General features: G+C 34.1%; 2 protein-coding genes across 27 annotated transcripts in view; one reads left to right on the top strand and one right to left on the bottom strand.

Moving 5' to 3' along the window:
* Positions 1-27514, top strand: part of LOC105831681 — a 304195-nt gene that overhangs the window by 186101 nt on the left and 90580 nt on the right. The gene's annotated exons all lie outside the window — the stretch shown is intronic.
* LOC105831683 lies at positions 227-26907 on the bottom strand. The gene is made up of 7 exons (XM_028193988.2): positions 25884-26907; positions 17006-17111; positions 13512-13726; positions 5278-5377; positions 3744-3958; positions 3060-3437; positions 227-1864 (listed from the first exon to the last, which is right to left on the bottom strand). Exons 1-7 carry the CDS (start codon positions 26127-26129, stop codon positions 1487-1489), a joined length of 1638 nt encoding a protein of 545 aa, XP_028049789.1. The 5' UTR covers positions 26130-26907; the 3' UTR covers positions 227-1486.

Below are 27514 nucleotides of genomic sequence, written 5' to 3'. Positions count from 1 at the left end.
AAAAATAATAAATAACAAATTCTATTTTTCTTTTTGTGGGGTCAAAGATAAGAGCGAACGAAAAGAAGGCATAAAAATTTTCTGAAAGAAAACGTCGTATGTTTGTAAAAATATGGCATATCTTTCAAAATCTATTAAAAGCATCACGTATGAAATATGAATTGTCAGTAATATTGCAAGACACGTTGGAAAACTTTCATGGGCAAATCGAATAGAACACGTAATGTTCACGTAACGATTTATAAAAGTTTATTCAGCATACATCACATATACATAAAATACGTATACTCCAGTCTAAGAGCTAGGTCTTGAGCTTAAGCGACTGTGGCGTACGTTGCTGATCGATCAAGGCAGTTTCCGTCGCAATTAAATCTTCTTTTGTCGCCGGGGTCAATCGATCAGCACTCACTATAAAACCGCGACGAGTATTCCGTTCAAATCGATCGTTGTTACTTTCGTGATTAATTTCTCGAACTTACAACATAATACTGTTCTATTACACCGATATTCTGCACTCGATTCATGAAATTTTTCTCTTAATTAAATTCCACCTTTGCGCGTGTACAGATTGCGTGTGTATTGCGATGTTTATTGCATATTTTTATTATGGAAACTTCTGGCCACATGTAACAATATCAGCAAAAATTCTAGCCGCTTTGCTAAATAAACCTAAGAACCCTAAGCAAGATCCACTTTATCTATTTTATTTAAAATAAACGTTAAGAATTTTTAAGCAATTGAGTTTCAAAAAGTTTTATATGTGAGTGGAATTTTTAAAATGTTATTTTAGATACCCTGTTATAAATAAAAATAGGATTTTTAAAAAAATAAAATGAATAAAGTGGACCTTATTCAGCCTAGATATTGTATTAAAATATTCTTTAAGTCTTAAAATCTTAAACAAAACTCTTAAATTATTTATTATACTGTTTCTTGCTATTTCTACAAGAATTACGATTATTTCTTGTCACACGTATTCGCCTTCACAGTACTTGAAGCTTAATCGTCATACAGTTAATTGGATAGGGAAATTGCAAATAAATACGACCGGCAAGATGTTCTGTCAAGCGCTTTTCTTCATGGCACTATCTCCGAACGTGTTCTTAATGTTTACGAAGATAGGACGAAACGAATGGATATTCAGCTACATCGTCGCAGCGCACGAAAGAAAAGAAAAGTAAAAGTCGATGAACAACGAGGAGAAAAGTAATCGGAAGGTCGCGTGAGTGACAAACATCTTCGTCCGTAACAACTAAGAGATACTCGGCGATCTAAAATGGCGTGGGGGGGAAGGGGGGAACGTTTCTTCCGTTCTCGAGAGAGATCGTCGACTCTTTGTCGACCTTTAATCGAGAGTTTCCGTAATCCGAATCCTTCCGGGCTCGGACGCTCGATAAATTCCGCTCGACGGCTTCGCGCGACGACGGACGGTCCCGGGAATGTCGCGCGCGGATTCGCCGCGTTTCGTCCCTCGTCGTCGACGGCGTTAGAACGCCTTGCACACCGGCAGAGCCGGCAGGTACAACGCGCCGGAATAGAGCTTCTTGGGCACCTCCCTCCAGGCTATGACCAGCGCCTTGCCGAACGGCTCTTGAGCGCACCCGTCGCAGAGGTCCATCACATGTCTGACCTCGGCCTCGGCGGGCTCGCGAACGTTCTCCTCTTCCTCGTCTCTACCCTTCAGCTGGAGCCCGAAACCCGTCAGCCCCGTGAAGTAGTCGTCGTCTAGGTTTTGAGGAATGGAGTATCCGTCATCGAGGATCGATCCGTCGCCCAGCAGCAGTCCTCTCTTCTTCTTCTTCTCGGCCTCGCGCTTTCCCAGCTGCTTGTCATTCGCGTCTTCCGTTTTTGGCACGAAGGTTACCTGCGAATTCGAGAAACGCGAGAAGTGTTACGTGCTATCGATCGAGCGAGTAAAAATTTACGGTGCAATAAGGTCGCTGAACCATTCGACGAACAAATAAAAACGGCCCAACATATACTTTCTTGAAAAATGATATTTAAATTAAATCTGTATTAAAACTGGGTTTTAAAAGATCGATTAGTTTGCAATTTATTATTTGGAGATTGTTCAGCGACTGACACGGCGATACATTATACATTCCTTTGTCCGCTCGTTTTGCCAAGGCAAGTAAAAAGGCTGGATTTATTTCTTGAAACGATTTCCAGCGAAGATTTCTTGTAAGATATTTGTATTCCATGTTTAATTCAGAAAGAACGCCAGAGTAATGTGAAAACATCAAGTTATGAGTATGTTTCGCATTGAAGTTTACTGGAAAGTGCGCGAGAGCTGCTCGGCTGAAATAGATCATCTTTTCGAGGCAGTACAATGAAAAATCTCTGGATTCAAGTCAAATCCATTCACCGAGATTATCTCCACTCTGATTCCCCCGTAGTCTTTTAACGTCTTACGTTAAGTAGGTCGGAAGCCGCTAGGTCGGAATTTACAGTTTAAACGCGCGCTCGCCGAAAAAGATTCTGCCCGGATCTTCACTTCGAGAACGAGTGCGGATGTTTAAAGTGCTAATATCATCAAGAGAAAAAACGAAAAAGAATATGTGTTCGGCGAGTTGAAATAACGACGGAAAAATAAAACTGAAACACGAAACACGAGAGAGATTTTGGAGGGCGTTTAGCCAGAGCGTTTTTGCTCTTAAGTTAAAATTGATACACAAAGAAAAATATAAATTAAATTGCTGAGGAAAACAATTGATTTACTACTTTCCTTCTTTTAAGTAATGATTATTTTTAACAAAGAATGTGTTCTCTTTCTAATGCTCTTAAAATTTTTGACAGGACTCATTATCGTATAATCAAAAAAAGAATATGCATTTTTTCGAAAAATGTTACAAAATTTTATCCAAGTTATAAGAATTATAAGCCAGAAATTATAAGCAAATCAAATTTTTGTTTGAACAAAACACTTGACGCTCATGAAAGATTCGCTAATATATGGGCTTAAAAAATATTTGGAACAATTAATAATTATTCAATTCACATGATTTGAAATATGTATTATTTTTCTGTGTGTTTAATTTCAAAGATTCAATCGCGCTCACCTTTCCATCAGAAGCGTCAGCTTCCTTCGAGGTTTTCTCGGTGTCCCTCTTCGCGACCGATTTCTTCGGCTCGGTGAGGCTCGACATCACCGTCTCGTCCTTGATGTCCCGCTTCCTCGAGGACTCGTTTCTCTCTCTCTTGAAGAGATTGTGATAGGGCCCGTCCACGAAGATCGACGACGAGGAGACGATGGGCAACCGTTGCTTCGTCGGATTACCGAACTGCGCCGGCAGCGCCGGGAAGGGTGTCGTGAAAACGTCGAGGTTCAAGGGCGGGAGCGGCTGCGGGGGTGACTCGGGGACCGGCGGTAATGCCGGATGACGAATGGTCAGGCCGTTCTGTACGATCTGAATCGGCGCCCCCGGATTGATCTTCACCTGGAACGATCGCACGCATGAAACATTCACGCTCAATTGAGCACGGCGGAAGAGAAATGGCTGCGTCGAAACGCTGGGTGGGACACACGTGTCTCGCAAGGGCCGCGTGAAATAATAATCGCGAGGAACGTCCAGCGGGATTCGATTTCGATTTTTCCAACGTCCCCCGGGACGATCTTTAGAACGCTTCCGTACGTCTCGTATTCGCGGACGTGACGATAGTCAGGGAAGAGAAGGTAATTAGCTTGATGTGCGCGGGAGCGCGTTCTCTGGCGAGTGTAACGAAGTGAGAAAACGTGATAGTACTTGTGTATTGATCTGGCCCCCGGTGAGGAAGGGATGCGGCGGCAAGGGAGGTCCGGTTACAGGAGCTCGCGTGGTGGTCCTCGGCGTGTTATTACTAGTGTCGTGTTCGTAATGATGGCCATGATGGTGCTTGTGATCTTTGTGCGCCTTGCCTGCGGTCAGGGCGACGTTGTAGAGCTGCACCATCGTCAGTTCTCCTAGATAGCCGCCGGAACCTGGAAGAGGAAGAATAGACGTTATGTAGTTAGCGGACCCGTGTTACGACGACAAAAATCGACGATCGTCCTTTGTGTAATTCAATACGACGATTAATCCTCTTTCTTGAAGACGGCAAACTCTTGTGATCAATAAAAGGAAAAGAAAAAGATTAGATGGAATTAACAGTCATTGCCTCATACATAAAAAAAGAATGCAAAATGTTGTTATTGTGAGGATGTAAAATTTTGTTTCATTTTAATATTAAGACAATCATCTGAAAAGAACACATATGTTAAGAATATAAAGATGTTTATTACAAGGGAAAAAGGGGAAGACCTGAAATTTTCTGGTTTCTATTTTACCCTTAAAATTTATATAGATATTACCCTTAATAATTATAGATTTTTGTAGAATTTTATTGGTAACTTATGAAGATATTTGAAATTTTATACTTTTGAAATTAAATTTGACCTTTTTCTAATAAAATTATTTGTTTGATTATTTTTTCTTGATAATTCGACAATCGATTAGTAAATAATATGACATATACATATATCCACCTACATTATACGTAATATAATATACATACTGACTAATAATATTTATAATTTAATATTTTAAATATTAAAAAAGTATTTAAAAATTATATTTATTTAAAATTTAAAATTCCTTAAAAAATTTTTCAACTTGATTAAATTTCTTCCATTCAACTACCATATTTCAGTCAAATATATATTAAAATACTTAAATTGAAGTTCAAGTATTCTATGTATTTCAGTTAATTGCATAAATACTTGAACTAAAGAAATTTAATCCTGTTGAAAAATTTAGTCAAATAAATATTTTTTTCTCAGTGTACAATATATGAATATTTTATCTAAACTGTTTATATACATATTTATACACATAATTCATTAAATGATCATATCGTTTCTTATCATTTTAAATTGTCTTTATGTATTTTGTGTCACATACATCTTTCAAATTTTATACTTTTTGATGAGCTAAATTCGTTATTGCGAATAGATTGTTATATGTGCCATATATTTCATATTATTTATTTTAGAACATTCTCTCTAACTTAATATTTAAAGCTTAAGTTGCTTTACGATCATGTAATCAAGGAACATTAAAAAGCGCGTATAATAAAATTAATTTAATTTAAAGCTGCATTAAAAAATTATTGTATAATCTTATCTATCAGTTTTGAATAAAGTTTGGAAAATTCGGGAATTAATTTACAAAATCTGAGTAAATAAAACACTCTTTGAAACATTAATTAATTTCATACTAACTTTTTTATTTCTAAGCTTTAATATATATAAAATATTCTTACCCGGTGGCGCTCCTTCGCCCTCTAAGAAACCGCCACCCAGCTGTCGTTGCTCTTGCCCCGAAATGGCGATTCCGCCGCCTTGGATAATGTGCCCGACTAGCTGAAATAAGCACGACAATGTCAATGTTTTTTATACATTTGATTAATGGAATATATCTCCATAATAAAATATCTCCATTATAATCGTTTGTTTAATCGTTAGATTAAGCGACACGTAAAAATATAAAAATACAGTCTGCTCAAATGTCAGCTTAATTGATTGCTCAAAAGAAAACCTGAAAAAAATCCAGCAGTATGATATAAGCCACACTGGCGTAAATAAAACGAAAGCCCCCCCGTGTGTTCCTCCCGTGCGCGATATAACGCACTGGATAGATTGCACGTCCCGCACTCGCGAGTGGCGTTATATGGAAATTTAAATTGGTTTCTGTTCTTTTTTATTCGAAAGTAACCTTGGTATCCGCGGATGAGAATATCGCGATATGGAATTCTATACCTTTCCATTTCCCGTTTATTCTATTTCGTCGCCATTCTTTCCTGCATTTCGTTTCTACCCGTCGCAATCTAAATGTGGGAGACCGCCGCATCTTGACAGCTCTCAAGTGTTTTAAAACGAACGGCGACTGCATCACCTACGTAATTACGAATCTCGCATTTCGAATCGGCAACAATTGCAATTGCAATTTGCAATAATTGCACGATAATTATGATAATTTTGCAGGGTTTGAAATTATAATTAGAGTTACTTTTTTTAAATCAGTAGCTGCAGTTACTTTATCTTTTCTTTCTATCTGTACTTGTAGCTACAGTTTTTTACTTTGTTTACAGTTTAGTTACTTTATGTATTTCAAACTTATTCGTCAACATATGATCCGAGCTCAACAGAATGAAGTAATAAATTATCTTCGAGAATAACTATCATGTAAACTTTAAAGTTGAGATCTTATTCTTTATAAACCAAGTCCTTAACTCGGTTCATGATAAGTTTATTATTAAAATGTATAAAAAACAATGTAACATATATAATTAAGTGTTTAGTGTAATACGTATATAATAAAGTAATTTAGTAATATTAGAAATATATGAGTTCTTCATTTAAAATAGCAATCCATAAATATTACAAAAAATTAATTAATTAAAAGTTAATTAAGACAAATATCTGAAAAGTAATGACTTGTTACTTTTTGAGTAATTACAACTGTAGTGTGTTGTGTTATTTTTTAAACTTACCTATTTGACAAAGAAAAACTGTAACTGTAATTACCGTTACAAAGTAACTTTTTCTCTCTATATAATTTTATTATTTTATAATATTATTAATCCAATTAAAACGCGTCACTGTCTACTCTTTAGGGTAAACGCTTGCATGACTCCGTTACTGCAGTGCACTTTATAAAATATGTATTACACGATATGACACGGATAAATTCCTGTGCAATGTGCATTATACGATAGGCGCGGCTGTATGCAAAGCGTTATATCCAAAAACATACATTAAGTCGACGAAATTGCGGCAATACACACGCGAACGTGACTCGTGTACGGGAAATATCCGGAAGCATGTTCGCTCTCGGGGAATTCTTGGCGCGTTTAGCATAAACGATAATTGAGACGACTACACACTACATGGAATCCTTATGTAACTATGCGATAATCCCATGCGAAACGGGGTAGCCTTTTCTTTGCTATTCAGTGGAACGTTATTCCTTTTTGTGTTTTATTATATTTATAACAGCTTTCTACTGAAGAATTTGATTGAAATCAGGGATATAATATGTTTGAATAAATAAATCTCGAGCATTAATTTGGTATTTATTAAATTACGTTTGCGATCAGGATTTAATTGTGGAACTTGATAGTTTTTATGGCTTTATCATATTTAGATCATATTTAGATATCGTGTGTATCCTTGCAACAAAAATGACACAAGTTTGAAGTTTTCGAATTTTGTATTATGTGTGGATTGTTTTAAGTTCATTGTTCAACATTTAATCAGGAAAAGTGATACAAGTTGAATTCAAATAAAATATTTAAAAAGGAGAAAACATGAAAATATGAAAAATGACATAAGTTAAAGTAAGGATAATTTTTAGATTTAATATGATAATGAAATTAGGGAAATGCCATCAATACTGACATAGGTCTTCTATAACAGCATTGTTATTTCTTATAAACTAAATATTATCCTACATTAATATTGATAAAAACATAAATTGCTGATACTTAAAAAATATTAAAAATTAAAAATTCATACATTTATAGCATTTTTTAATGTAAAATCTGCAAAAACGAATTCTTTTAAAGTTAGAATAAAATTTGCATAACTTTCTTTTGAAAGTTGCATAATTTTAATAGCGAGTGTATTATTATACGTAATATTAAATCATTTTACACGTTTGAGCTTGCTAAAATTTTGTCTAATTTTTTTTTTTTGTATTTCTTCTCGAATATGTTGTGGTCTGAAACACAAAATAATCGTGAAGCGTATTCAATAAGCAAATAAAAACAATTTCATATAACTACATTTTCCAAGTAAAAAATATTTTAGATTACTAATTTCAAACTTATATAAAATCTATATTTAAAAAAATATTAATATACAATTTGTTACTTTAAAGTCTTATTATTTTAACATTTTTCTCAAATAATTGCTTTAGCAACTGATGCAGTGATCCCATATTATATTCGTCTCATGATCCGTTAGATATTGCCGTGACGCAAAGAATTCGCGTGACGTACTATCGCGCTCGCGCGGTCACCTTGTTTACATTCTCACCACCCTTTATAAAGTATTGAATATTCCGGGATAATAACAACAGATCCGCTGTCCTTGGTGCCTGTACACGGTGCGTGCGACGCCGCTATTTACACGTAAAGGTGCGATCGCTTTAACACTCGTGCTACGACACTCGAACCGTTAGGAAGTCCTCGTGAGCCGCTCCGCGCCTTTGCTCTTCGAAGACGCGATCGTTTCCCCACGAGCAATTAGCGATCGTTCACCCGCGCAGCCAATTAACTCTCGCGATCAACGTCGGAGCGCGTCGAAGCGACGGCTACTTATCGAAGCCTTATCTCACGCGATCTTTCCTTTTGAGGCAGGAATTAAAGATCCGAACGGAGTTTCCGCGTAATTACGGGTATATGGGAAGCGCGCGGTAATAAAACGAGCGAATTCGGTCGGAGTGATGGAAAATCGTGATATATCGAACTTTCGTTAATAACACTTCGTGTCTGGTGAAAGAAACGCGCGAGGAACAGCCTGTGTAGTCGCAGGCATTTGTCCTTGTTTAATATTTGATAAGCAGCAAGGGTGAAATTATGTTAAAAGCGCCGTGGGCGCCGAAATAAATGCAGATTTAGAAAGCAATAAATAAATAACGACGCTTCTCGTAGTTTTTTTTCCCTCACTCGTTCATTGCGAGGAAGTAGAATGCGCGTGTAAAGGACGAGCCGTTTAAAGTGTCGCACGATTGTGGTATTCCGGTAATTAGGTGCGCGCGCGCGAGAGTAATTAATCGTGCTTTCACGAGTGAGTGTGAGTTTGCGGGAACTCCACGCATCGGATCGGTGAGTGACAGGTTACTTTTAGTTTAAGGGTCAATTTTAATTAATGAGTTCATGAAAAATGAAGTAAGGCATAAATATTATGAACCGACAGCGTAAGAATCAAACGTATGTATAACATTTCCAGAAATCCCTTGTTTTTAAATGGATGAGTTAAAATTAAATAAAATTAGAATCAAAATGATACAGTGAATTAATTTTTACATTATTATTCGATTTATTGCAAGAATGTTCAGATGTGTAAAAATCAAATCAAAAGGTTTTCATGAAATTAAAAATATCATAAAGATAAATAAAGGTATGATTATGTTTTTAATATTTGATTGTATTATAATTATATTGTATACATTTTTAATATTAGTTGTTATTTATCTTTTTTTGTGATGCTCAAATTTTATGGATTATACAGATTGAAAAAGATGTTTACACAGATGTTTGTGTATTATTTGTGTAAAAATAGAAATAAATGTAAATTATCTACAAAGCATAAAAGGAAGAAGTTATTAATTTTGCTGTATTTATGTTTTCTGCTTCGTAAATATTTTGTAAACGAAATATGAGATTTGTGATTGATTTTCCTTTACGTTATCAGAATTGTATAAATAATAAATAAACAAAATATAAAGAGCTCGCTAATGCTAAGCAAAAAATAAGATAAACAGGTCAATATATCGAGCCAATACCAATTTTCCTAATACAATATAATTTATTAAATCAAAAATATATCATTATTAACGCTATTAAAAACAACTATGTTAAAATTATTAAACAAATTTTGAAACATTTTGACTATACACATAGTCCTCTTCAGTCGTGCCAAATATTTATGAAATTAAACCTGAGTAAAATAAAGCAAACGAAAATATAATTAACCATTTAGAAAATGATGCCGATTGAATATCCATAAAAACAACGCATATCGTCTATAAAAATGTGTCATAATAATTAAAGCGTGAACGAATAAATAATACAATCAAAAACAGTCAAAAAATATGATAAAAAATCTTGTCAAGAAATCTAAAAGATCAAAACTGATGGGAAACGTGTAATTTATGAACAATATAAATCGATATGCGTATTGTAAAAAAAATTATAAACTACATATGTTGATTTCAGACAATATCAACACCAGCAAATAAAGCCAACAATTTCTATAAAGCGTTAAAACGACTGTAACGTTCGGTAGTCAGAGCCAGAATCATATTATATAAATAATCCAAAGATCTCTTTTGATATTTATTTCAGAAACAAATATAAAGACAGAACATATTTTATAATTAAATAACGTAATGTAACTAATTCTTTAAAATATAAGACATGCTTTTTGATGATTATATTTTTATAATTATATTTTTGCTTATAATAAGTTTTATAATTTTTTAATCTCTATTTTTTTATTGATAATCTGGTTTTATATTTCAACTGAGACAAATATTTAACTTCAATAACTATCTCGCGTGTGTAATATTGTAAAATATATTATACATAGCAACTTATAATATTTAATGTTATAATATTTTAATAGCATTAAATTTTATTCTGTTAAATCATTAAAAAAAACAATCTCGCTTTTCTCAATATATTCTGAGTTAATAAAAATTGTATCTATCAAACAGTCTCCATCTCTAAACTTTATTCTGAATATTTTATCTCTTATACAATTTTCAAGATTTATATAATATTTGTAAGCATTTGTAAATATGCTTATAGAATTATAGAATGACGAATGTGCAATGCGAAACATATTTGCGGAATATTTATAAAAGCATAATATATGAGTTATACTGCATCTTTATTACTGAAAGAATTCAGTTACCTGTGGAATTTAACCCTTAAAGGATACACTATCTGTATGAGACATAAAGAGCACACTGGATCAAATTGACCCGAGCAATTTTAATTGCTTCTCAGAAGGTTATAATCTTATTTTTTATGTACAAAAAAATTTTATATATACTTTAATTATGTAAAAACAAAATTCAATTATTGTAAATATCAAGAATAATTTTTTTATTATAGAAAAAATTGAAATATGGAAAATTTTTGTTTTACACGGAATGTAATATCGCATTCAACTAAATAAAAAAAAATGCGTATTTTTTCAACAAAGACTACTTTTATATTATTTCATAATTATGTTTAAAATATGCCACATGAAATATTTTATGAGATTTTCTTGCGCAAACTTTTTAACATTTTTCGTAAAATTTATACACTTTCTAGTACGTACACGTCACGTAAAATATAAATTCGTTTATTATCCGTGCCAAAAAATTGGGTTTGTCTTAAAATTTTGACGTTAATGACTTTCAGCGTGGAATAATTTGGCAACAATAAATATTTTAGTGAAAACGATACATTTATACAAATGTAATACAATTAAATGAAATTCTTTATTGCAATGAAAGATTATTTTAGTAAATATATACAATGGAATATTAAGACTTGCTTTAAGATTAATCTATTCGTTCCATTTATCGCAAGAAAACCAAGAAATTAGAAAACCAAAGAACGTAATTCTATAATAAAATTAACAGGGACATTGAAAGCGCACGAGTTTCTCTGTCGCAGTAGTGAAGCCACGTATACGGTCAGACGCGCCTTGTCCGCCAGGATGGAGTCGCTTCAAGCGCGTATTAACGAAAGCATTAATTAACCTCTCATTCGTTTCGTGTGCGCAATTTTATCGCCGTTGACATTCGCACCACGAGTTTACCGTGCGTTATAATTAGCAACGCGTGATTACGCGTATCACACGCCTCGATTTGTACTTTATCACCAAAACTAACGATAAAGTCTATTTTTAGTCTGCGTCTGCATATATTGTCGCTAAAAAATGTTTAATAACGTAACGAGTAATATTAATATGATAATGGTCTATATCTAAAAAAAATGCTTTTATTATCATCATAAATTAATTATTAGGTATTATTTATTAACTTGTATACGTACGACTTTTTTTATTATACATGAGTGTTACTTTTGTGGATTAGGTGACAATTGTTGACCTAACGACGGAACAATTTTTCACTTCATATATTACTAATTGCCAAAGGAAAATGTTAACTCGACTTGATTAAATTTTTTCAAGTATGTACTTCATTTTAAATACATAAATACTTAAATGAAGGTTTAATTAAATTGGCAAATTTAGTCAACTTTTTTCTTCGGTCGTGTTTCTCAAAATTAATTAGAGAAATTAATATAGGTTAACAAAATGTAGATTGTGCAAGAAAAATTGAAGAGAGGCCTGGAAAAAGTGCACGCTCTCTAATTAAAGTCAAATGAGGATTGCATGAGCAGCAGGCGGCTATTTTACCCGACGGAAGGACGGCAAAACACGAGTCGGCGATTAGTGGTATAATCGTAAAAGTCGATTCTAGCGCGGGAGACAGCCGGTGCAATCTTTCTTATTAGAATATCAAGGACGACGCGCCACGATTGTACCGTCATTGACGAGATTTGCCACTCGACCTTAAATTCGTCGCGGCACGAACGGAGCAATCCCCCAAAAGCAATCCCTAATCGACGCGTTTCTTACGCGTTATCGGAAATCGCTCGCGTTGTCGATGCCGGACGCGTCCGTAACAAAAGTTCGCGCTAGTACAGCTGGGTCCGTGTCACTGCAAGTTGCGGGAGCACGTTCTCAGTAAATGAGAGGCAAATGGCTTTCTCACGGCGAGGCCGAAATTACGAATTTTCGACGGGAGTTTCGTAGTTCTAAGCCGCGTGTAAACATAGGTGAACCGGGAAACTTTGGAGACAGTCCTACGGTGGCGAGCGAAGCCGAGCGGACGATTTTAAATTTGGGAGAAAAGCTCTTTATTCGATTCTCGAACGGACTGTTTGCCAGTCTGAATTTAGGGAATTTAATTACCCTTGTCATACTTTCCATGCAGGGAGACTTTACCATGCGGAACAATAAATCACATTAAACGTCGAAATGACGTTAATCCTTTCGTGCCTGACTTTTTTTCTAGGAATAATTAGTATCTAATTCGCTTTATTAAAACTTTTTAGAGTCACTAATTATATGAATCTGTAGTCAGAATTTCAAAGTTTAAAATTAGTTTCATTTAAATTCAACAAAATTTAACGTGAGCCACTACGGTGAAATCCGTCATTTTGAAATTAAATAATTTTTTTACATAGTCCTTACGTTGAAACTAACTACAGAAAGAACTCGCTAGCTTGTATTTTTATATGAAAGATATATTTTTTACTTTTATTTCATTTCACAAGCATTTGACGAGATATGCAGATCGAGGAGTGTAAAGTCATAACAGCGTTGATTTTTTATTGATTAGATAAGTCCTATATTTTACCTTTCAAATATCGTGTAACATTGATTACGTTTTTTATTTTAAGAAACATTTTTTTAGATTATTATGTAACAACAAAAGCAGTAGATTTTCAGTTGGTAATCGAGAATCATCCATAAAATTTAAAGATATTAGTAAAAAAAAAGAGGTCTTCTTCAATGTTACTAGAAAATGTTTACTGGGTTTTCATGTAGAAACATGCTTCCCCGGTTTTCGGATAATTTTAAGCTTCATATGCGAGCTCGGCAAAGCCAATAATTTAATAATAGACCGCAATTTTAATCGTTTCCCTCACAGGCAAATTTGGAACCGGCGAATTATCAGCGTGCTTTTTAAAATTATACTTACCCTGTTGTTGAACCCGCGACCTACACGCTCATCGTTGACCCAAATCTGCCACTCCCCAGTGCGACCGTTCCAGCTCTGGCAGGAGTGGTACCACTTGTTAAGTCTCAGCGGATAATTCAATCTGTACAAGTTGTGACCGTTGACGTTGAGCATGTAGTACGAACTTCTTGGCGTGTTTGCGACCCACGACAGTATCCCCCGCGGTTGGTCGCCGACTGAAAGTCGAGGGTGTAAATTAGTCTGTCTGCGACGGAAAGAGGGAAAGAGGGAGCCCTCGGTTTTCCCGTGCACAAGCAGAGTGGATGTAACATTACTATTAGGGATGGTAACTGTCGAGATTACTAACAGTTGCACAAGCAGGCACACATACGACATTCTCACGGTTTTAAGCGAGGGCACGTTTCATGTTTTCGGACGCTTTCGCTCCACACCAGCCGTTGCGAAGAAATATTAAGTGCCTCGTATTTTGTAGTTTACACCCGTTACTTTAAATCAATACATTTAATATGTAATACTTACATTTGATTATAATATCTATTTATCATGGATATTTTTAATATTTTTTTTATAACTTACATTCGGAATTATTACACGGGGAGAATTTTTCTCTTAAAAATTACCCTGAAAATCGTGGTAATGGTGAGATAACGTAAATCTTGAAGAATTTTACTATAATTTTAACAATATTTACAATAATTTACTAAAATTTTAATAAAATCTAGCAGTTTTAGTAAATTTTGTTAGAAGTGTAGTAAAATTTACAAAATTTTGCCAAATTTTATAAAAATTTTAGCAAATTTTGTTAAAAGTATAGTAAAATTCTTCAAGGTTTACGCTGTTTCACAATTACCACGCTTTTCAGTGTAATTTTTAAGAGAAAATTCTCTCCGTGTATAAATTTCAGATCATGATATCATTGTTAAATTATATAGATACTATAGATCTAAAGTTTATTCTGTCGCGTAAGTAATTTTAATTTGACACGATTTTAAAAGTTAATATTAGAATTAATAATAAAATTGTTGATTGGCAAGATTTCTATTGATAACAAACTTAATTTTAATGTTGCCCTTTTATTAGCCCAAGAGATTATATATCCGCTGATTAAAGGTACTTCTATTTCTCACTGTAATATATATAGGTACACTTCCAATATACCTATTGATTCTGGAAGTCGAGAAGCATTTTTAGACATATGCGAAGGCAGGAACTTATTGTTGGTATATTTATGACACCGCGCATATCCGCCCATTGTCACGCACGCCTGCGCTTAGGGGGGGAAAAAAAAAGACACCCGTCGTGTGTGTATGTGTGTGCAACTTTCTACCGGCACAAAAAAACCACAAACCACGCGGAACCTTTCTAACCTGCTTATTGAAAATATAACCGGTCACGTCATTGTGTGCACGCGAATAATAATGCATACGGGCGTAAATCGATTCTTACGATAACGCGATGGTGGGGGAAGCGGCATGATTATGAAGCTAATCTGCGGAAAGAAAGAGCATTGCGTGGGAATCGATTATGAAACTGACCGTTACAGCATTATCGCGTGTAATCTTCGAAGATATTATTATATTTTTAATTATCTTTTCAATTTTCTTTTGCGGGATAACGTTGTTTGCTGCATCCCGTACAAATAGGTCTCATGATCCGAAACTTGGAGCACGTTTTAATGAAACCTTTTTATATTTATTACATGTAATAAAATAATCGTATCAAAGAACATATTGTATTAAAGGATGTTATTATATTAATGGAGCTCGATAAAATGTATGAACGTATTTATTAATTTTTTTTAAATATTGTGAATATTGTGAAAGGATATTCCATTATCGGTATTTACATGAAACTTTGTGATTTTTTAAAAATCTATTATAAAATGATTTTAAAACATTAATTTTATTTAGTTAGTAAAATAATCTCTGTGAATGGAAAATATTATATAATAATTTTGGACAATTTTATTGGCAGGGCCGATGAAAAACAACCGGCTGCTGTTTTGTTCTTCGTGTATCAATATCATGGACATCGTATTTTTATTTTTGTAAATGCCAACAATTAAATGCTCCGGTCCGTTCATTTGCAAGTTAATTGTTTGGTTATCCGCAGTTTCCGCTGTGTTAGTAAACAGTATATCAATTACGAGAAAGTAGGTCAAAGGTGAATTAGTGCATGTTAAAATTCGTTAATCAAACACTCAACTTGTAAGTTAAGACGCGTGAATTTTTGATAAATTTTTGCGATAGCAACAAATTTCTAATGTAAAGAGAAATTTGTTGCTGTCGCTTTGTGATTAATCAGGTTTAAATATTTATAGCTCAAAAATCACTGCTTGAAATAAAAATTTATTAATATTTCACTTAATTTCTCTTAAGAATTTTTTGCTACAAGATTTTAATTCGCGAATTGTGACTATAATCGAATGTTAAAATAATTATGGTGATTATAAGTGATTATAAATTACAATTATTTTTGCCAATATTTAAATATTAAAAAATAATTACAGTTAATTGCAATTTATTATTATTTTAAATTGTTTTTTAAATTAGTGTAACACATTGTATGTCACTAATATTCTTTTAGTAATAATCACAAAAATAGAGCCCGTAATCATAATTAATTGTTTTAATATTTAATAGTCACAAATATTTAATACTTTTCTAAGAAAATTTTTAACGAACAATTTAAATGAGCCTTTAATGAGAAAAAAATGTTTGATATTAATGACTGTAATTGAATAATGAAGTAATTGTAGTTAAAAGGTTCTTGTAATTATTACTATTATAACGTCAGTAATAATAACTTCATGTTTACAGTTGCGCTTACAGTTACATGTTGCGTTAATTATGAAAAAATTTCACTATAAATTACGATAATTTTAAATAATATTAATATATATCTATGTTAAAATAGGTATTAATGTACATAGATTTTATGTATAAAATATATAAAAATATCAGATGGTAAAGATAAAAAACGTTTCTGTATAGTAAATGCAATCATAATTATAGTAAATATAATAATAAATACAATTTTTATATATAAACATAGACTTACATTTTGTTTACGTTAAAAATAATTGACAACTATAATTTGAATGATTAAAACAATTATAAATATGTAGTTGATTATAAATTGTATAGTTATAGTAATAGTAATTGCAAGAATTCTTCATTCCCAATGTTACTTTAACGATTAAAAAGCTCCAAGTTTAATTAAATCATATTGAAACGTATAACATTTAAATTTTTTAACAAACCCAGCTACTCTGTTCTTAATTTTTTATTTGAATAAATCTCGCCTTTATATTATAATACATTCTCGCATATTAACAGCATGGAAAGTTAATACCATATTATAATTAATTCTTGCTGCTTGTAACACTGTTACGCGATATTTTCGGCGATACGCGATACTTTCGCTTTCACGGCCGATGTATCGCACGGCGATAACGGGTGAAAGGAGAAAGAGAATGCGCGGCTAACACTCACCTGCGTAAGAGAACAGGGGATGGTCGTTGGAGTGATTGTGGAATTTCGTCCACATACAAAGGGTGAATTCCTTCATGTTCGGCAGGTCCACCTTGTAATGGATGTACTGCAAGATGTAGAGATACATATTATGTATATTGTATATATTAGATCTCTCGCGCGCGCGGTGGAGCAACTCGCTCGGTTGACGTTGATTTCGTGTGCCTGGCTATCGCGATCGAAATTGTCAATGCACCCGGCGCGGGGCGCGCCGAAGATTAATGCGTCCCGTGCGATTTGATCGCCGGAATGCGTGGCTCTACCGCGTCTGCATTACACCGGCCTTACATTATTAATCGCTCGATCCTCGCGACTCCGCGTTTAAATGAACGTTAGGTCAATGCGACGCGAGCGAGCGAGCAATACGTACGTTCCCTTGGGTGCCATCGAATGTAATCGAACCATCGTGGTATGCAACTGTTGCCCGATTCGACGTGAATGATTAAAGTTTAAATTTAAGGTACATTCTCGCCGAATGAAAGTACCTTGTCCGCGCGACGGAAAAAGGAAATTATTAGTGCTGCGTTTGGATAACTTAAAATTATAAAAATGAGATACATTGCATGTAAACGTATCTTAGATAAGATAATTTTATTGTAGATTTAATAAGAGATAAAATTATAATATTTATCGTTTGGCCTCTAAAATGTTGTTGGGTGAAACAATTTAATGTAAAAAGTATATATTTTTTAATCTATAAATCTTTACTTTTTAAAATCAAGGGTTTTTTAAATAATTTAATCTGACAGGAACATTTTTTTTTTATTAATACGCAAATAAAGATCGAAGTACGGGCAACAAATAAAGGCAATACGTAATTTACATTATAACGATTAACAAAGTTCCTTATTGTAAAAGTTTCTGAATTTATAATTCTGGGACAATTTTTACATTTACACATTTTCTCTGATATATGCAGTTTGTTGTTATCACTTCAAAAAGTTGTCTCGCTAGAATAAGGTAATTCCGGTATTTACACCGCGCGGGGTATTCACGCCGCAGAAGTTAGAAAAAGGTGTAGAAGAACTGAACTTGCTCGCAACCATTCTCTTATGTACCTTTACGTTATATTAGTATTATATTGTGATTTCAGTTATTTACTTTTAATATTAGCGAAACCATCAGGTTGAAACGATTCCTCAACAGAGTAAGTAGCGATCATGTATTACGATCGACGTAAAATGATTACTGTGTGGGGAGTACATGTAAAAGGCCTAATGGTTGTTTCACGATACATAAGTGTAGAGAGATACTAAAAGATCGTAATACATAATAAAATACATGCGCTTAGCTCTTGCGCTTAGCTTGATATCTCGTGTGTTAATTCTGTTTGGAATATACGGAATTTTTAGCACGTGGGATTTATACCGCAGTGCAGACACGCCGTAATTGGCAAAACGTACTCCTCATTACCATATAAATACAATTATAATGCTTTCCTTTAATTTGATACACACACAGGGGACTACAATGGCCATCGCGCACGTCTAAAGTTGTCTGAAATTATATTGGTTGTTGACACGGTACACATATACTGATCGATTGAAATTCATGTATGAACATGTGTTCGGTCCGGGACATTTACCGAATGTATTGATGAACAGGGTATACACTTCGTGCCTTAGGCGGTGAAATGGCCTCATGCAGAATCACGGTATAGTAATTGACAAGCAAATATCGTGTTTCAGTCTACAAACCGTCCCCGATCATACTGTAAGCCTGAATGATGGACACAGAAGACGTTAACATATTTCGTGTCTTTAGACAACACAGCGAATAAAAATGCGGCAACGTATTTATTAGGTGTAAGGCAATTAACTCGAGAAGGCAGTTAAATCGAGTTGATTACTCTTAAGAATCGTTCTTACGAAACTTTTATATTTGCAGCATGTACATCAAATTCATTTACGAACTAACGGTATATACGCTTCCTGCCCTAGGCAGTGAAATTGTTTCGTATCGAGTCAACGTCAATCACAATAACTAACAGGCGAATATCATATTTTTACTATTCCTAGTACGAATATAACCGATATGAATGAGTTATGAGAAAATAAAAAACATTACTAATGTGAGAGAGAGAGAGAGAGAGAGAGAGAGAGAGAGAGAGAGAGAGAGAGAGAGAGAGAGAGAGAGAGAAGACACGTTTTAATTTATTAAGACTATAATAAAAATTGCAGCACTGTATAATAAGGCCGTTTTGGTTCGTTACACGTACGTACAGCTAAAAGTTATCAAGATTAAGCTGAAAGGTTTTTTTTTGCTCTAATCAATGATAAAAATGAAAAATTTTGACCGAAAAATTGAAAAATTTAAATATCTTAGAATTTGGTCTTGAAACCAATTACATAGAAAAAACGACAAATATTTGGCAGAGTTTTAAATAATGCATTACTTTTTGTAATGCATTACGGTTTCATTAAAGAATATTTTTTCAATAATCAATACGAAGGTTCTTAATTACGCATTACTTTTGAAATAATCAATGCAATTTTTGTTCATTACTCATTACTTTTGAAATAATTAATGCGATTTTTTTCATTACGCAATATTGTTGAAATAATCAAGGCAATTTTTTTTATTACGCATTACTTTTTAAATAATCAATGCGATTTTTTCCATTTTGGATTACTGTTTTAATAATTAATGAGTAAAGAAAAAATTACTTATTAAAAATTTAATAATGCATTATTTTTTAATTTGCATTTTCATTACCTTGATATTTGGTTTATGTAGCAAAAATGACTCTATTTTAGTGCAGCTTTAATTAATTAAATAATTTTTAAATAAGTAAGTAAATCTAAATAAACTTTTACACGAATTTATTAAATTGAACTACAAAACGCGAGTTTAGTAAGTTAAAAATTGAGAGCAAACAAAAAATTAAATAACATTTAAGCTAATAGTTAAAGAAAGTTATGCTTAAATTTGATACAGTTCAAATATAATAATTATTAACACATTAATTAACAATGGGACAATTTATAAAAGTTTAAATTTTTTAATACTTTGAAATGTGACCTACATTCTTAAATAGGGAAAAACTGGAAAATATACATCTGTATAATTCTGTGATATATTATTATATATTGTCAGTATTTTTACTTTGAATTGCAACATGATAAATGTAGTAGTTGAATTTTTAATTACAACTTTAGTTTAACTCTAGTTTAAAATTACAATAAATATTGAAGCACTTATTTATTGAATACTTATATAAAATAAAAGTTTGATAAGTAATCTTTATATAGTGTTTACTTTTTGTGGTTTTTCTTTTAAAAATTGCGTAAAAGAAGTTGCTTTTGATTTAAAATTGTATTTGCGATGTGAAAGGAAAATGGTGATGTCAACTTCATTACGATTCTTAAGAAAGTTTCTCAGTCGTGATACATAATTTTGTAAATCACAAATCTCTAGTTGCAAGTCACTTAAGAAAATATTGTATTTCGTGTTTCTGTGTTTGTGCATTTATTTGCGTTCCTATCACATTAGATACTAAAAAAAGAATTCCAATTTTTGTTTATCAGGAACGCCATGTGTAAGCTGAAATATGTAATCACGCGATCTTCTAAAAGTTCTCGTAGCAGAATTATCGCAATTTCCGCGGGATATCCGCGTATCGATTGCATTCCTAAGCAGCCGCCTGCGTTTTTCTTCGAGCCTTTAAATCGATCTTTTCCCAGGTGCCGTTGTTATTATTCACGTCCTTCTTAAAGCGAAATAGGAACGCAATCGCAGGAACGCGCGCTTTTTCGTCGCGGCGATTGCACGAATTCGCGGTTAAATCGATTTTGTGCGTCGCGTTCGACGCGAGAAAAGCGTGAAGCCGTTTTTTGTGCTCACATACTGTTTCTAGTTTCCTTCCGACGGATAGGCCGACGAGGTCTATCGGTACGGAGAACGGATTTTAGGCAAATGCGGCCGCAAAATCTCACGACGGCGATTGAAATTGCACGGGGCGCAATACACGTTCCGGCAGTTCCTTTTACGGTCGTCAGCTCTCATGAACTTCCCCGCACGTTATACCACCGTGGTGCGCTACATAGTGTATATAGAAATACGCCCGCGTCACCGAGCGTTACGTTCGCCGGCATCCGACAGGCAATGTTTCAGCCGGCCTCTAAGAGGCGGCCGTAAATTTGACGGGCGGGATGAAATATTCAATCGTGCACCCGGCGATACCCCGCTCGCTCAATTTCCCTACTGTTTGCGCTACGCGTGATTTGTACCTGCAATTCACGTGACTTATCGACATGTCGAATTATAAATGTCACGCGAGCACATGTCAGTCTCGCGCATTTCTCCTCCTCCGCGGCAAACGGTAATTTATTAAACCAGAGAGAGAGAGAGAGAGAGAGAGAGAAAACCACCGCATGTTTCAATTAGCTGGCGGCGACGTTTAAGCGAGATCCTCCAGTTTGTGGAGGGCAGTGACTCTTCATTCATGTTTCTTTTAACATGGGAGCTCTCGAAAATTGCCATCTCGAAAATAATTAATAATGAACAAAATTTATGCAATGAAAACGATAATTTGATTTTTTTTTAGTATTTTCTACTTAACATTGATAAGTACACAGTAAAAGAAATTGTGTTAAATTTAATAAATGTTGCCTGTTTCAAATGGTTTATAGAAATTTTTCTGTAAATTTAACATATTAAGCATATGTTAAATAACAACATAAATATTACGGTAATTTTAACGTAAAAATAAACGTAAATTTTGTAATTTGAAATAATTTTTATGTAACAATTTATGAGGAAATTATGTCAAAGTAACGTATGTAACATGTTGCTTTAACACTATTGTATAATATTAATGTAACATATATTACAAGATTATGTTGAAAAATAACAAGTCGCTTTTATATTATAGAATAAACTCAACATTTTTTTTGTCAATTTCAACAAATAAATTCTGTCATTGATAACAAGGAACGTATTTATTGTGTAAAATTGAAAGTACGTGCACATTGTGTTACTTTTACACTTCTTTCAGTAATTCTAATAACTTAACACTTGAATTAACACAACAGTAATATGTCAAAGTAACAAGCAAATGTGTTAAATTTTAACATAAAAATTTTAACAAGAACCGAATTTTATCGAATAACAAAATGTTTTTTACTGTGTGCTGTGAACAAATTTGAAAAAGAATTATTTGTATTGTAAAAAGTCATTACGTGAAAAGACTGAACTGAAGAGCCTCTATTAGTAAATATTAGGTCATTCGGACGGACGTTCCTCGTCCACCGTTAGCGCGGAGGTTTTCCCGAACGAGAACAGCCGAAAGCAACCCGCCCTAAATAGCGATCTCGCCACTTCCTATATACGCCTTCCGTCGTAACAAGATCGACCAAACTGGAGGCCAGTTTCGCCTCCATATTTAGCTCGGTTGCCGCTTTTAGCGAAACGTATCGACGTATTCTCCCGCCTCTAATGTCGCTCTCGATTTTCCCCGCGTGATAATTTCGCAAATCGCGTTTCCACGAATTGGCAGACCGAACTTTAATGTCTCCTCCGGGCATTATCGACCGTCGACGAGAGAGACGTCAGCGCGGCCGTTAATTGCGACGAGGAATGTGGCTGATGAGCGGATTGGAGCGATTACGCGTCCCGTCTCGAGGAGAACGATCGCGTATTAACGATCGTAGAAAGTCGCGTGCCGGCAGATAGACACCAGGGCTTTTGTTCCGTCTTCGGATGCCATTTACGCGATATCGTGACAGTCTCTTTTCCCCTGGCACCTGCGACTGCAATTAGGCTCTCCTGGCGTCTGAATAGACGGACCCTCTTCGACGGATATCAATCTTGGCACGAGCGATCTGGCGAATACAACAAATACACTACGCTCGCACTTTCCATCCAGGTTTTACTATCGTCGATCAGCCATATATTTCACACCTCGTTTAATTCGCATTTCTCTTATTCTTTAAATTGTTTTGAGTTTTTTTTTTTTATTACATTATTGTAAAAATTATATTGTGATATTATAATAATATTGACTTGGGATTTTTTATTTATGATGATAACTCTTATGAAAGATCTGTACGTACACAGATAAATTATATTCTGTTTAATAATATTTGTCTTGCATATAAGTAACAACGTAAAATCTCTTTTAAAGAATTTAAATTTAAGCAAAAATATTATATTTTTAATATTACAATGGTTAATAATTATTTGAAACCCATAATATATATATGATTATTTTGATATTAACAGTATTTATATTTCTAATTCTTAGTTTAGAAATATTGTTATTTTTTCTCCGACTTTTTTCTTCTTTTCTGAAAATTATTATTGAATAGAAATGTTTCTATATACTATGCAAAATTTCTTTACGTAAATAAATTATTTATGTTTAAGATTAAAAATTTTTTAAGCTCTTACATTCTTATATATGTGTATATATATTATATATAAAATAATGATTGTAGAATAAAAGAAAATTTTTTTCTGTGCATTTACACACACAAATATTTTCTTAATATATGAAAATATTTATAAAGTAGATAACTTTCTCTCCCTTCGTTTTTCTTTTTTTTTTGATGTCTAAAAAGCATTTGACATTCATTGTTGTACTTCAATCAGCGTTCAGATAGATATTAAATAAATACAAAGGTGTATATTTTAAATTGAATATCATATATTCTTTAATTGATTCTACCACAAGAACGTTCACTTGGTTAAATAGAAGCAACTGATGAAGGCCGTTAATATTCTGTTCTAAACGCACCGGAGTTTAACTTCCTTTCTCCTTAAATCAATAGTCTGTCATCTGTGAAAAATCTATTTAAATCATCAACGTGAAAGTCGTATTTTCATATTCTTATAGCAACAAGATCCGATCGCCAAAGATTGCTTTTGTCAAATATATTATTATATAACTGCAATCTCGATGCGATGTCGCACAATGTTTCTTTTTTATAATGCAATATATAATTTTACATCGCCGCGTAATTTATTTTTCATCCGCTTCCTCACAATCAGCGAGCCTAAAATTCTCCGCTTGACTTTCCTGCGGCTATTATACAAATTTGCCCAGGAATATTGCCGCTGCCGCATCAGACGAGCAAGTAATTCACATTAGATGGAACGTTCACTTTCTCGTCTGCTGGGTTACATTGAAAACGAAAATGTACAAGTGCTCCCGTGTACTTCGCCTCTAACGAACCGTACAGAAGACATCCGAACGTTGTAGCTGGAAATGGGTTGAAAGGCAGTCACAACGGGATTTCGCCCGGGTTTTCGGGTTCACGGCGATCGATGATAATTCAGAAACTCGTCTCGCCCCGAGGGGATTCGTCAGGCGAGTGAGTCGGGACAGTGTTTTCTCTTACTTTCGTGGCCGCAGAACGCGTGCCATTTCGCTTGCGCCGCGGATCTCTCGATCGGTGCAATGCCAAGTTGCACTCTCTCGAGCGTGAAGCACGCTTCACGTGGCACGTGAACGAATTCCGTTCGCGTTAGTCACACGCGAAACGCATCTGTTAACGGTCGTGTGGACTAAGTACCGTTAAACCCATCTAATGCCAAATAAAGAAGAAGAAGAAGAAGAATAGAAAGAAGAATAAGAAGATCAAAAGGAGGATGAGAAAAGAAAAAAACTGAAGGAAAGATAAGGAAAGTGACAAAATGGATTTTTAAAAAGTATGAGAAAGAAGAAGAAAAGAGATGAAAAAAAATATAAAAAGACAAAAAAGGAGAAGAAAAAGAAGAAATGCGCGACATGTAATTCGCAATATCGTTTATCAGCGAGAGAAGAAATGGTCAAATTCTTATAATTTAACATAGATACGCACTCACGCACTTCCGGGTGTCATGCTTTTTTTAAATAAAGAAAATCCTGAATTCTTCAAAAGATGCAAAAATAATTATTAAATTAAATGCAAAAAAATATATATTAAATTAAAATGCGATTGATCGCTATCTTTATCAATAATCACAAATTATAAAACAATTATTTAGTCGATAATTCGTAACGCAGATCGCATTACAATATCAATTATGCATCGGATGATGTTCGGAACTGTGCTGTAATTAGCAGAATGGCATTTCTCTATATTATCCAATCTCTACGTGAGTGGCATGACTAATTTATATTAGGCAATGGCGGTTGCGAATTCATCTTCAAATGTATTATATACGCGTGAGTAGGTGCACAACAATATCAATAACGAGAAACTAGAACAAATATCGTCCTAGGGCTTGGAAAGCAAATATCCTACATGCACGGAGCTATATTGATCTGGCCGTTGTAATCACTCTCACGTGTATTTGTGAGTAATGAATACACGAAATGCCCTACATTTCACAGATTTTTTTTTCCGTCAACATTGGTTTCGCTCCAAGCTAGCAATATCAAGCTACCAAATTACCAATCTAAACTGCAACGAATATCTCCCTCTGGACGAAATATCAATTTTAATAAAATTTTTGAGACACCCGCTTGATCAAATTTTCATCAAGCTTCGTCTCCATTTTGAAGCTCCGATCGCCGATCATAGAGTTATCAGTTAAATTTTGGATCGCTGCACTGTGAAAAAAAATTGTTAATTTGACTAAATTTTTCAACTTGATTAAATTTCTTCAATTCAACTATTTATGTATTTCAGTCAAATATATGTATAAATAGTTAAATTGAAGTTCAAGTATCTTTTATTTATTTAAGTTAAATGCACAAATACTTGAACTGAAGAAATGTAATCAAGTTAAAAAATTTACTCAAATTAACAACATGTCTCTCCAGTGTACTGACTTCTTGTTTCATCGTGAGCATCCATAAACTTGACTAGAACGTTCTGTATTTGATTAATGATGTAAAAATCCGTCGACCTACCTCGAAGTACAGCTGCTGGTTCATGACGACCTTATAGAGGGAACATGTGTCTTGGTCGTGCAGCAAATGATGAGGACTGTCCACGTCGTAGAGCGTCTGCGTGGGCGCGTTTCCGAAAATCGATGCCTCCTGATGCAGTATACTCGCACCGTCCGCGTGGCCGGACAAGATCGGTCGCCAGGACGGCGAGATCGTCTGCCCCTCGCACGAGAACGCAGCGAGAATGGCGCACGCAAGCAGGATCATCTTCGGGCGGCTCCTCTCGAGCTACCACCTGCGAGTTGAAAGATTAAACCTACTTTTTTCTCGATTTTTTGAAGGGGGACTCTTAATTACCTTGCAATCAGGAAGAATTTAAAAACCCGCCTTGTGTTCAAATTCTTTGCCGTCCGAGAGGTCTGTTTTCATTTTCTGTTAAGTTTATTTAAAAGTTACGATAGTGCAAAGTCGTTACATTTATGTATGTCACTCGCGTATGTGGCTCGCATATTACAGAAAATTCCTCGATTGCTTTTCCACTGCTGTGAATATCCTTGCGCATAATAAAACGCATAGCGTTTCTCTCGAGTCTTAGGAAAAATAGAAAAGTGAAACTTTTAGATTCTTCTCCTTGTTTTTCTTTTTATGTAAAAATTTGGATTACTAATTAACGCTAGACTTCCGATATCGATGGTATCATATATCCCGTTAGAACTGTTGAAGTTTTGACTTTTTATTCCTGATTTTAATTAATAAAGGGATATTTTGATATTTATTTGCATTAAAATTATTCGTGTTCACATATTTTCAATGTTTTGTACCATTCACAGTAGAAAATACTGTTTAAAACTGGTTCTTGTTAAAATTTTTGTGTTGAATTCTTTAATACACGTGAGTGTCACTTTAACATAATGTGACTGTTATTTCAATATTTTGTATTAAAATAATATTTAATATTTTTAATGTTAAAATAACACAATTTACAGTTAAATGTCATAAAAATAATGTAATTTTGAAAAATTGATAAATAAATAAAATACATGTAATAAATATTACTGTTTTACTGAAGATATATGCTTTTACAATTTATTTTTAAATTGTGTCAAAATTTTACATTTTTTATATCCATTTTTTATGTAACACTTATGTTATGTTTTTAACATTTATCTTGTGTTAAATTAACATAAAAATTTAAGTGAAATATTATTATATTATAATCACAAGTAAATAAATTTAACATAAATTTTTCAACTGTACACAATACAAAAAAAAATTGAAAAAAAAATTGATACGACTAGTGGAATCAAAATCATCAGTAGAATCATCTAACGGCTGTTCTGATTTTTGCAAGACATTCGCAAGACAAATCGTAGGCGAATTCACAGATACTGGTGTGCGAGTATCCACGTATTTTACTCAGCCGGCGGACTTTTCACCACTCGGTTAATTATTATAATCGGGAGGTTTACGCCGACTGTGCTTGATTTACGAGTTTTCCGCGGGTGTGGGGAACGACGAGCCCTAGGAAAGTTACTTGTTGGATCGGGTTCCGATGGAACGGAGCCCACCACACGAGCTCGTCCGCCCGCGCCGCCGCCGCCACGTGTAATATAATGCAGAAACGAACGTTGCGCGCACACGCAACGGCATCG

The sequence above is a fragment of the Monomorium pharaonis genome, chromosome 10, assembly GCF_013373865.1.
Source record: "Monomorium pharaonis isolate MP-MQ-018 chromosome 10, ASM1337386v2, whole genome shotgun sequence".
NCBI classification, from domain to species: Eukaryota; Metazoa; Arthropoda; class Insecta; order Hymenoptera; family Formicidae; genus Monomorium; species Monomorium pharaonis.
The sequence above is the reverse complement of the archived record's forward strand: the minus strand, read 5'-3'. Positions and strand labels throughout refer to the sequence as shown.

Bases quoted from the DNA above. Each gene is read 5' to 3' on its own strand.
- LOC105831683 (XM_028193988.2), bottom strand. From the start codon at position 26,129: ATGATCCTGCTTGCGTGCGCCATTCTCGCTGCGTTCTCGTGCGAGGGG. The intron at 5,378-13,511 runs GTAAGTATAATT...TGCTTATTTCAG, and splicing joins GTCGCGGGTTCAACAACAGG to CTAGTCGGGCACATTATCCA. The intron at 1,865-3,059 runs GTGAGCGCGATT...TCGAATTCGCAG, and splicing joins CTGACGCTTCTGATGGAAAG to GTAACCTTCGTGCCAAAAAC.